The following is a 12177-nucleotide window of genomic DNA, read 5'->3' as shown; positions in this document are numbered from 1 at the left end:
TTCTGAGGATGCTAAGTGGGCATTCCTAGATCCAGAATACCATTCCACACGTCACCAAAAGGCTCTAGATGCAAATCAAAACCAGATGTCTGAAAATGCAAGGCCTCCTGTCACTGTTCCTCAAGGCTAAGGTGCTGCTTCTCTAACTGCAGCAGTTTCTTGTGAGTGGCAGAATATATTTAGAATATCCATGCAATACTGTGTAGAGATCCACTGTGTGGGAGGTGGATCTAGGAGTGGGACAGTGTCCTCTGCTGCTCCCAGGTCCATCTGTGTGAAGAGACACTGAAAGCTGGAACTCTTTGATCCTCTCCTGCTGTCTCTTGGCACACAGTGTCCACTTTGCTCACTCCCTAAAAGTGTCCGTGGCTTTTCATATCCGCAGCATCTGTTGTTCTTAAATGGATGATTCCTGTGGAAATCATCCTGGGAAAGGTGAGTTTTAGTATGAAATCTTGACATTTTTTAGTCCTCTTGAACACTGGCTGGAGCTCTGCTCATACCTAGAAGGGAAACATTCCTGATCACTTTTCAAGGAGGCTTCTGTGCCTCTCCAGTCTGTATAACTGAGCAGAATTGGGAATTTCCATGTCAGCATGGAACTTCACATTGCTCAGAAAGGCTTGAGAGTACGGGCTGTGGGTGCAGCAAGGAAAGTAAAGAGAAATTGTGTGGTTTACAGTCAGGAGAAAAAGAAAAAAAAAAAGTCTGATGAGGATAGCAGTTACCACCTTCTGAAACAGGAGGTTTGGAAGCTATTTGGGGAACAGAGGGGATGATCTGCATCATGAACAGGGAAGGCACAGCACAGGCAGGGCTGTAGGCAAAAGGTGTTTTCTATTCCCAGGGCTAAGCCAGAATTAATGAAAAGTAAAGCCTGAGTAAAGCACTCAGACCTGCAGGGTCCGAGCCCGTAACCTCGCTCACACCTCCAAATTACTGTGTGCTTTCAGTCCTTGCCTTGGACTCAGTGCAAAATAACACCCAGTTTTAAAGGGGCTGGAGTAGGTTTTGTAGGCTAATGCTTGCTGATGTGCAGGAGCACACACCTTCTGCCTGCAGCTGCTTTGGAGTCAGAAATGGAATGTTTTAAAATCCCAGCATGAAGAGCATATATATGGAATGCCTGTGTTCCCTACCCTCTTCATCAGAGGGTGGAGAATTAAGCCAAAGAGCTCTGCAAATTCTTCCTTATAAAACTGCAATACAAGAATGAAACAAAGTATGGAAATATTTTAAGAAACAGCACGTGGAATTTTTTTCTCCCAGAGATGGAATTTCTCAGGAATTCTCACCGTGACGCTTCCCCATTCACTTCCCTTCAGCTTGGTGCATTGAAGAGGAGGAGCTCAGAGGGACAAAAAGCTTTGCTTTGCTCCCCTCTGCTGCAGCCTGGACCCTGCAGGAGTGGGGCCTTTGTAGTTCCCAGTGTGGCTTCTGCCCCCGCTGCTCGCTCCCAGTGCTGCTGCCTGGCCAGTTCCTTTGCAGGTTTTAGCACTGATTATTGTCAGCTCCAGTTTCTCAAGAGTTCCCTCCGTTGCTATGTAAAAAGAAAAGCCACACAGAGATGAGGTTTGTATAAACCTGCTCTGTGATTTGGGATCTGTTTGATTGGTGGTGACACCAGTGCTGGTGCAGCTGAAGCCATTTTCAGCTTTTCTGAGCACATCTAACTCCCATATGTTCTCACAAATTCTAGAGTATTTTCCTGTCTTTTTTAGCACACTTGTTCTATTTGTGAGGCTGCCTTAATGTGTGTCTCACTTGGTGACATTCCTGCCTTCAGTTCTTTGATGCCATGCTCAGGCCTTGGCCTGTTTCATCCCACTTCCCAAAAAATCCTCCTCCTGGGCCTGCAGCACAGGGATCTTCAAGGAGGGAGGGGGAAGAGTGACAACAACAAAATACAACAGGACCATCAAACCCCATGATGCCCTTCCACACTTCTATGTGACATTGCATCATCTCTAAAAACAGAACTTAAGGTGCATTGGGAGTCACAACTCATCTTTAGTTCTGTAAAGTATCCCATGGGTAGTTTTTTGTAGTTTTGCTTTAAAAAGCTCTGGATGAGGTAGAAGGGTGGGGATTAAGGTGCTTTGTTTCCTTTTTCTCACTAGTAGTTCTGTTTCTTAGTGGTGATGATAGACTTGAGAAGGTCCAAACCAAGTTTTGGCCATTGCTTTTCAGAGCTCAAATGGAAGGAGAAGGGAGATCATGGGAGCCTGAGGCATCACACATGAAGGGAGATTTGGGTAGAAGTGCATGGTCTTCCCAGCCACGGTGCTTCTCACCTCTCAGTACCTTAAACAAATAGAAACATAATAGCATGAGTAATTAAACACAGGGAAAACAGGCAGGATCAACTGATTTATCTTTTGATGATAAATCAAGTAAATTGACACAGGTGGGAGTGGAAAAGCAGAGCTCAGAGGATGATCTCTTTGAATCGCAGTCACAATTTGAAACAGCATCTGTTGCCTTCTTAGGTCAAACTGAACATGTCTGTGTCTGGGTTTTTTTCAGAATTGACTCACTAAGACTCTTCAGGAGGAGTACAGTACTAAAAGAAAAAGGTTCTATGAAATAACAGGCTAAATTTTGGACTACAAGGGATTGTAAAAGACCACTGCTCATGTTTTGTGGAAGCTCAGGTGGCTGCCTGGGACATCCTCCTGCCTCACAGCTGTGCCATTTTCTCAAGTGGGGACTCCGATAAAGGTTTGGCTTCAGCTTCCTCTCCCCAGTTGGTGTTACTCTTCTGCAATTTCCAGAAAATGGCAGGAAAAATCCAATCTGTGCTCAGAAGGAGAGAGCCGGAATATGAAGTAACAAGACAAAGGCAGAGCAGAGGACCAGAACAGACAGTGAAAAGCAAGTCTGCAGCTATGCCTGTAAGTGAAGTTTCTCTTCAATCAATATTTCACCATGTGAGCAGTTTATTCATGACAAGGAACATCTCTGAAATGGTGCAGAAAGTTTTGTCATGCCAGGAGCAGGGGGTGTGTGACCACACGGCCACCTTGGTGTCATGACTCAGAGCGCTCCCACACAGAGCAGGGCCAGTGTGGAGTGATGCCCATCTGGAAAATCCATCCCTTGGGGATCAACAGGGATCATTTTTGTGATATTTCTCTTCCATCTATGTGATGTAGAGTAGCATTTGCAAATGATGGTGGCAAGTGTAATGCTGATTATAAAAGGCACAGGAACTGTTTTGTGTGAACCTGTGAAATCTCTGGAGTTATTGAGAATTTCCTCCTCCCTTCCATGGAATGAACTTTAAGAAATCACATCATTGGTGGCTCTGATTCACGTAGAGTAATTGTTGGGGGGCTGCAGGTGCTCAGTTCCCTCACAGACATGGCATCTCTCCCAGGATAACCCCTCCTCACAGGGACAGCCCAGGGTTTGGGGATCTGCCACGCCACCATTGTCCTCCACACCACAGTGAGGGGCACAAGCAGGAGGGAGAGATTTGATGAGGCAGAGACGAGGGAGAGGGAGAACCACAGCTTCAACGAGGTTGGAAAAGGCCTCTGAGATCAGCGAGTTCAACCTGTGCCCCAACACCACCTTGTCAACCAGACATGGCACTGGGTGCCAGGTCCACTCTTCCCTTAAACACCTCCAGGGACAGGGAGTCACCACTTCCCTGGGCTGCCTGCTCTCCCGGAAGGTGTGTGCAAAGAACGCCATGTGAGGCACTGAGGGGGCACTGAAGGGGCACTGAGGCGGATGTGGCAGGCGGCCCAGCGGCTTTGAGGAGATTTGAGGGCATTTAAAATTTGAGGGGGCGAAGGATGCTGGGGCTGACTAGGGGAAGTTCTGTTCGGGAAGGGTACGGTGCGAGGCGCGGTGCGGGGCGCTGAGGGCGGCCTGGCGGCCATTTTGCGAAGGACAATGCCCGCCGCGCGGGGCGGGGCAGGGGCGCGCGCACGCAGAGCGCGGGCAGCGCGGCCGCGGGCACGCGCGCGCCCCTCCCCTCCCGCCGCCGCCGCCGCGTTATGTAACGGCCGCGGGGCGCGCGCGCGCTCCCTCTGCCGCCCCTTCCCCCTCCCTCCCGCCTCACCCCCTCCCGCCCGGGCCTGGCTCCGCCCCCTCCCCGCGCGCCGGGGCCCAATGGGCGGCGGGAACGCGCCCGGGGGGGAGGGGAGAGCGCGGCGGGTGCGCGCACGCACAGCCGCGGGGCCGCGCCTTGCCCCGTGCGTGCGCGCTCCCGGCCCCCCCCGCCTTCCCCTCTCTCTGTGTCCCTCTCTCTCCCTCTCTCCGCCGCGCTCGGCCGGCTCTGCCCCCCCTTTGTGCGCGCTCCGAGCCGCCCCCGCATCGCCGACTCGCCATGGCCGACGAGAAGCCCAAGGTGAGGCCGGCGCGCTCCGCAGCTCCCGCCGCCGCGCTCGGACCATCAGGCGGCGGCCCCGGCCCGCAGCCCCCGCGCCGCCTTTGCGCGCCATTTTCCTGCGCGGGTGGGGGGGGCCGAGGCCGCGGCTCCCGGGGCGGGCGGGGGATCCCCGGGGAGAGGGGGAGCGAGCCCGGGCCGCCTTCCCGCCCTCCGCGGGGAGAGAGGCAGGTCTGGAGGCGGTTGCTGCTGCCTTCCTCCTCCTCCTCCTCCTCCTCCGCGGCCGCAGCATCCCCGCCGGCTGCCTCGGCAGCCGCTGCCCTCACGGTCCCCGCGCGGCTCCGGCCCCTTTGTGCCGCCTCTGGCCCCGCTCGGGCCCGGGGGGGCCGCGGGGGCTCCGCTCCGCACGGCAGGAATTAACAGAGGCCGCCGCCGGGGGGTTGGCTTTTTTTTTTCCCTTTTTTTTTTTTTTTTTTCTTCCTTGGTCTTTTTTTTTTTTTCCCCTCTCCCCTCACCCTTCCTTCCTTTTTTTTTTTTTTTTTTCCTCCCCCACACTATTTTCAAACCGAGTTGGAAGTGGCGAGGGCGCGGGGCCGCGCGCGGGCTGACACATGGCGGGAGCCGGCTCGCAGCGAGGAGCGAAAACAAAGCTGGACCTGGGGGTGCCGGAGAGCCCCGGGCCCGGCCAGCCCCGGCCCCCGGCCCTGGGGCCCGGCCCGAACACGAGGGACGCAGCTGGAAGTTGATCCTCCGCAGTTTTCCGCTCCGCGAGGGTCGGGCTGCTTGATGTGGAGTTTTTTTCAAACATTTTCTGAAGGAGAAGACCTGGCCCGTTTCAGGTTTTATCAGGCACTTTAAAGTATCTGCAAAGTTTTTTTTTTTAATAAGGACATCAAACGGTAGGAAAAAGTTTGAGGTGCAATGAGAAAGAGCCTTGCTGCTGGTTGGGAGCACAGTTACAGCACAAATCAGCTATAACAGATCATAGTTATAGGTAACTTAATTCCATTCAGTGGGTGCACTGGTGTTGTATATTGTTGTGCTTTTGATAGAAATAAGTTTTTAATTTTTTTTAATCTGTTTTGAATGCCTGGCCTGGTGGTAATTCTTCATTGCTAAATTTCCAGTCTACAGAATGACAGCTAATATCAGATTTTTTTTTTTTTAATGTGTTTTTTTTCCTTTAAATTTTCAACTGAAAAGTGCTGACCTTTATTCCCTAATTCAAGGTTTCAAGTCAGTAAACAGCTTTAATATCTTTATTTCCTCCTTTTCAATAACCTGTTGCACTTTGGTAAAATGTTAACTTCTTGTTTCATACCTTTTTTAAAAAGTGTTGGTTATTTTTTTTTTCTTTTATTTCCTCCACAGGAAGGAGTGAAGACTGAAAACAATGACCACATTAATCTGAAGGTGGCAGGGCAAGATGGGTCTGTGGTGCAGTTTAAGATTAAGAGGCACACACCACTTAGTAAACTAATGAAAGCCTATTGTGAACGACAGGTATGATCTCAGGAGAACGGTGTCTGGGGGAGAGCTGCTCTCCAAGGGATGCAGGAAAGCAGCTGAAGTCTTAAAACTTCAGTAAATACACAAAATGCTAGAGGTGGAACAGAAACTAATTGTGCTGTGAAGTGCTGTCCTTGGGCTCTGTCACAGGGTGGACTGAGAGGGTTGTGGCAGGAAATGGGTGAAATAAAGGTCCGTTGTCATTTATGAAATCTGTATTTCCAGGTGGAGGCTTCTGGGAGGTAACTGCTGCTCTGATGCTCAGAAATATTCGTGTGGAAGGGGTGGGTTTGGGATGAACTTGGGGGAGAGAGAGTTAAGTGATAATCAGGGATTTTTATAGCTCTGAGTGACTTCTTGGACTGTTGGCTTCTGATTGATTAGCTGAATTGTCCTGAGATGAGAAGATACCTTGAGAAGGAGCTTGTACATTTAATGATGAGCTTTGTTTTTTCTCTTGTGTCCTGGCTGACAAATGAATTTCTGAGAGACCCTCACACCCCATGTGTTTGCTGATGTGGTGGCAGCTGCAGCCACAGTGGGGCAGCTGTTGCAAGTTTTACAAACACCTGTGTGAGTTGAGCTGTGGAGCTCTTCCTTCTGCAGCTCCTGATTTGGGAAATTTTGTCTCTGTTATTATCCATGATATTTTTTAGTGACTGTCAGCCTTCAAAAAGTTCTACACCTACAAGAGTGTTCAGAATTAGTGAATTTTGAGTTTTTTTAAAGCATGAATACTCCAGGATACTATTGCATACAATAAAGTCAGTGTAAGATACTGGTGCAGGTATTTCATCACCAGGAAAAACCCCTGTGATTCACATAGAGTGGTAAAACCTCTTGGGTTTGCCCTGTGCAGAATAAAAGTAAAGACAGGAAAAATCAGCTCTTGCTGAACATGTGAATGTGTTCTTGTATGAGTGTTCTGTGGAGAAATTAGTGAATGTTGGAAGCTGTGAGTTTGTTTTTCCTACCTCACTCATACAAACTCTTGTTCTATTTTGCAAATCACTGTGTTGCTTTTTCCAGTCATAGAGTGCAGTTACATCTGTCTTTCAGGGAATTTGAGCATTGGTTGTCTATGAAGTATAAAACATTTTGAAGTATCGTTCATTCTTAGTTACTTTGAAGCAAGCAAAAGTAATATTCCAAATTGTCTTAGATTGCCAAAATGCTTAAAAAAAAAACCAAAGCCAGCAAAAAAACCCCAAAAAAATCAAACAAAACCAAACCCAGGTATCAACTGGAGGGAAAACATCAGTAAATCTTGAGAATGGGAGACATTTTTTCTGATCTTTGTTTTAAGCTAGTAAGTATCCAAAGAATATTTTTGTGGATGTGGATTTGTCTTTAGGTGCTTCCTTCTGAAATTTTGCTGCATGTTTTTGAACAAAAAACCATTTGTTCTGCATGTCTGTAAAAGTTAGATTTTATTCATTTATTTATTTACCTAACTAGTACACCTGAACTTAAATCCTTAATTTTGGAGAGGTGATAGAGAACTTAGCAGCTATAAAAGATGATAATCATGTGTTCTGTGTAGTAGATCTAAACTGGAATTAAATTTGAGTGACCTGTTGAGAGGACTATTTGTGATTAAGTGGTGAAAAAACCATCCATGCACCATACTTCATGTTTTGTGGACACTAAGCTCACCAAAGGACAATTTTTCAGTGTGTTTTCAGCTAACATTTATTTAGCTCACAAAGTTGTTATGAACCTGGAAAAAAACAACACTCTGGGAATAGCAAATGCACATTTCAAGAAACACAATGTCAGAGCAAAGGGCTCAAAGCAAATGTTGCTGTGCAGAAATGGGTTGCTGCCACAAGACTGAGCCACACTCTTCCTTAGAGCAAATGATGTTCTGAGTGAATGCTGCAGTGTCCTGATCATGCTGGAGAAGGCATTTTGCTGTCATCCATAAAGTTCATAAAAAAAAAAGTTTACTCACATTTATTAAAATATTTTTCCTGACAAATCTACTCCTCAGAAATAATTACTACATTGTTTTCTGTTGTGTGTGACATCCGCTCTTGCCAGGCTGAATGGAGGCTTCTCTTCTAACTCAGAGATGCCAAAGCACGACCCTGCAATCCATTGGCTTGCCTCAAAACCAGATTGGGCTCTTGGTTATTAGATACTCTGGGGAGAATGGAAAGAACTGGAAAGGAAATTTGTATCCCCAAATGTCACTGCCCTGCCTTTGCAGAATGTGTGGGGCTGTAAAACACCCTGCAACTCTCACTGGTGATGTTGGAGCTGATGTTATCAGTGGGAGAGGTTGGTTGTTACTCCCAAGTTACATTTTTCAGTCTGTTGGCTCAGGTGAGGATGAGAGATATTCTTTTAGGGATGGAAGAGGTCAGTAAAGTGAGTGTTGTGTGGTAGACATACTTATCCAAAATACTGGCTAATTTCTGGAAGTAGAAAATTCCTTTATTTTTTCCATCTGTGCATGGAAAAACTTGATACATAGATTTCTTTATAATAGGAATTGAAGGTTAAAAAGTTCCCATTTTTTACTCTTTGCTGCTGCAGACTAATTTTGTTGTTGCATTTCTGGAAGAAATATTTTAGAATACCTTTGTTTTTGGAGGAGATCAAAAAGGAGTGTTGAGTGTCATTGTTGGACATTTATTACCCAGAGTGTTGCACCTGGTTTTTAAGTGAATTACTCAAAAGCACAGTAAACCTGCTGGCCTTGGGGTGTTCAGAAATGGCTTTATTTTAACTTAGTCAGTGGGGGCACTGTTGCTTCTCATGAGTGGTTGGACACAATGCAGTGTTTAATACAAAACAGATTGCAGGGATTTGGAGTGAAATGCCTAAAAGTCAGGGCATGAGGGAAGGATGGAATCTCTGGTGGCTTTTAATGATGGTGCTGCAATTCAGTAACAAGTTCAAGAGTCAACTGCTGAGAACTCTTGCACCAGGTTTATTTCCCTTTGTGTTGTTTCTCTTTGTGCAGGGGTTGTCAATGAGGCAAATCAGATTCCGGTTCGATGGGCAGCCAATTAATGAAACAGACACACCTGCACAGGTAAACAGCACCAGCAAGGCTACAGAACTGTTGGAAATTTACTGCAACACTTGATGCTTCTGTTTCCTATCAAATACTTATGTAAATGTGTGTATTACTGATAGAACTGGATCTTTTTTACCATTATTTTGGTGTAACTACTTGAGGATAATTAGAAATTGAATCCAGGACCTGTGGTGTTTTGAATAAGAAATCTGTATCACTGTAATAATAAAACAGAAAAATTTAAGTGCAGTGTACAGGCAGTGAGTTCTGTAAAACTTTTACTGTATTGATTCATGGCTCTGAGGTAAGGATGGTAAGTTAAGAATTGAGTTTTTCTTGAAGCAATGGCTTTATTTTTTATATAAAAGCTTGCCAGGATGTTATCAGAGCGATGCTGTTTGCAAGCTTGCATTTGTAATACAAAAGTAATTTCTGTTGTTTGTGATCTGAAGCTGTTTCAGGAGCAGGGAATTAATGAATATGGTGAAGTTTGGGTTGTCTGTAAGTGTTTGAATGAAGGCCATTCCAAGAACAGAGTGGTTCCCTGTGGCCCTGGAGCATTTTTCTGTCCCGCTCCACAGAGCTGTGTTTAATCAGCCTGACCAAGTGATAGCTTTATCTGCTGTTCAGAACCACTTGTAATGAAATAACAGACTTTAGTTTTCAGTTCTGAGATTTCCAAGCTGTTGCTTCAAAGATTGTGCCTCTTGTGGCCCCAATCTATGCAACTTTTTAATTTGCAATACTGATAATTGAGGCAACAGGATGATTTTTCTTTTCCATCCATGTTTTGCTGAAGCTTAGACCAGTCTGTTATAGCTGTGGTAACTGGCATAGACCAGTTTGATATCCTGAGCAGCAACTGAGTCTGTTTAGAAATATAACTTGAATTAGTTATAGCAGCTCCAGGTTTGGTACAGATTTTGTCAGTAGGTGCCATTAACATCCCAGGAACATCAACTGTAAAACTTAGAGTGAAAAAAGAGAATTATATTAATGAACTATTGCTGTTCTTCATTGTTACATGGTTACATGCCAACTGTTTTTAATTTTTTGTGCTTGCTGATGCTTGGTTTTACTGCCTGGTTGGGCAGAGACTTCAATTCCAGTCTGCTTCCCCATTGCTGTAGCCATTTGAGCAGCAGCAGCCAGCTGGAATTGTGGCAATGTTTTAAGGTAAACTGAGGGAGTGAATAGGAGAGCAAAGGTGCAATGGCAAAGCAGGCAACAGAAATCAAATGTTATAAATCTGTTCCTTAGGAGTCACACAGTGTACCCTGAAGTTAGTACTAGAATTCATTCTAGGGCAACAGTTATCAATTGGCTTTTTTTTTTTTTTTTCTGTGCAGTTTCTTTGGTTTTGACTTCAGTGAGTTTGGTTAAATGTACAAAAGGGTGGTGGTGGAGGGGAGTGGGGCTTCTCTGGTTAAGTTGCATAAAAAGTAAACATAAAGTCAAGAACTGTAAGAACAACCCAGGCTGCTGTAGAGATGTGAGAAGAGTTAAAAAAAAGCCCTTTTTTCTTTTTTTTCTGCTTTAGTTGGAAATGGAGGATGAAGATACAATTGATGTGTTCCAGCAGCAAACAGGAGGAGTTTACTAAAACAAACACACAAAAAAGAACCTGCTACTTTCCTCTCCAGAACTGTGCTCCCACAGGCAACACTTCACAATTAGAAAAATGAGACTTGGTTCAGCCACATCCTGACTACTGCAGTATAGTTTTCTCTCTTCTCTCTGATTTTTTTTTCTTATTCCTTTTATTGTACATAAAGTAACTGGTGATGTGCACAGGCATAATGCATATTTTTTTTTTTAACTAAATGGCCAATGGTATGTTTTGATCAACATTTAATGGAGATGGGGTGGGAAAACAAACTGGTTCCATGAAAATGCCCCTCTCTCCATTAGTGGCATGCTCCTTCTACTTTTACAGAATCACAGAATAAGCCGAGTTATCTTTATATTCCAGTAAGTTATTTTGCTCTCACTGTTCAAAAACAAAAACCTTGCATACCTTGTTTGATTGGATAATTTCAATGTTTTTCTTTTATCATTGTAAAACCAAGGGCAATTTTATAACTTTTTTGTACGTAGCTGTTACATGTAGAGCAATCTCTGTCTAAGTAGGGGTAAATTACTCTTTAAAAAAAAAAGGAAAAAAAAAAGTCCTAGATAGTTTTCCCTTCAAGTAAAACGTCTTGTTGTTTAAATAAACTTCTTGTTTAAAATAACCAGTTTTCTTTCTTTTTCTGTGGAATAATAGTACTCAGCAGCTGTATTTCTTTCTCTGCAGCACTTTATGCTTCTCAAATCTCTGCTTTCTCTGTGGTAAGTAAGCATAATCCCCCCTGTCTAGGCAGAAGACTGTTAAAAAAGGAAAGGCTTCCTTGAGGTCTGTCAGCCAGCAGTTGAACTGGAAATAGAAGTCAGTTTTCTCTTATTTTGATTTATTTTGATTTATTTTGATTTTTTTTGTGAATGTTCTGCTAAGCCAAAACTGTTTGATTAGGCAAACTGCAAAATACTGAATTACTTAGTAATGCCTTTGGGTTGAGCTCTTCTTGTCAGTCTTTGTTAGAAGCATCAATATTGTTGTTACAGTAGTTTATTTAAGACTCTGTATTTGAATGCTTATTGATGTAAACATCAAGTTAAAGAGAGCAAATAATTTCATTAACCGTTCAGTTGACCATGGTATCAAATGGGAGCTGCTTGGAAATGTAAAGCAAAAATAAAAAATTGAGTTCTGTTTTTGGGTGTATTTAGCTATGGTGGTGGAGATTCCAAGCTCTGCTTTACCCCACTCTGCTGTTCTGCTTGGAAAAGGGAAAGAGGCTGGAAGTTCTGGAGGGAGATACAGTGATGGTGGTGTTTCTCACAAGTCTTTTCCACAATTCTTGAGTTCTTGGGGAACGTTTTTGGGGGAAATTTAGAGGTTGGGGTGAAATCAATGGACATTCATGGAAGATTATATACCTGTTATACCCACAGCCCCACAGCATTCTCTGATGTCCTAGGAATGTTCCAATATTTTATAGTAAGTTAATCCTTTTTTAGGTATAGATTTCTGAGAAGAGGTCACTCTCTGGTGGTAGTTTTTGTAACAGTTAATTCAAGGAGTGATTATTGCACGTGGGGCCTGTGCCTGCTTGAGCTGAAAGGTTTGTGGCAGAATGATGGGTGTGTGCATTTGGCTGATGAGTTGTGATCTGTCTTCTGTCAGAAATAACACATTTGATGCTACATTAGTTCCATCTAATGGAGATACAGGGAAAATGAACATCTGTTTTTGCAGTTG

At 44.7% G+C, this 12177-nt stretch overlaps 1 protein-coding gene across 1 annotated transcript; it reads left to right on the top strand.

Moving 5' to 3' along the window:
* The first annotated feature begins 4046 nt into the window (after window positions 1-4046).
* On the top strand, window positions 4047-11631 carry SUMO2 (small ubiquitin like modifier 2). The gene is made up of 4 exons (XM_074554785.1): window positions 4047-4360; window positions 5711-5842; window positions 8820-8891; window positions 10417-11631. The coding sequence occupies exons 1-4, from the start codon at window positions 4340-4342 to the stop codon at window positions 10477-10479; spliced, it is 288 nt and encodes a 95-aa protein (XP_074410886.1). The 5' UTR covers window positions 4047-4339; the 3' UTR covers window positions 10480-11631.
* Window positions 11632-12177: the final 546 nt, after the last annotated feature.

The sequence above is a fragment of the Zonotrichia albicollis genome, chromosome 19 (assembly GCF_047830755.1).
Source record: "Zonotrichia albicollis isolate bZonAlb1 chromosome 19, bZonAlb1.hap1, whole genome shotgun sequence".
Classification (NCBI taxonomy): Eukaryota; Metazoa; Chordata; class Aves; order Passeriformes; family Passerellidae; genus Zonotrichia; species Zonotrichia albicollis.
The sequence above is the reverse complement of the archived record's forward strand: the minus strand, read 5'-3'. Positions and strand labels throughout refer to the sequence as shown.

Coding starts and splice junctions, on each gene's coding strand:
- SUMO2 (XM_074554785.1), top strand. CDS start 4,340: ATGGCCGACGAGAAGCCCAAG. Junction 4,361..5,710: donor TGGCCGACGAGAAGCCCAAG/GTGAGGCCGGCG, acceptor TTTCCTCCACAG/GAAGGAGTGAAGACTGAAAA. Junction 8,892..10,416: donor AAACAGACACACCTGCACAG/GTAAACAGCACC, acceptor TTTCTGCTTTAG/TTGGAAATGGAGGATGAAGA.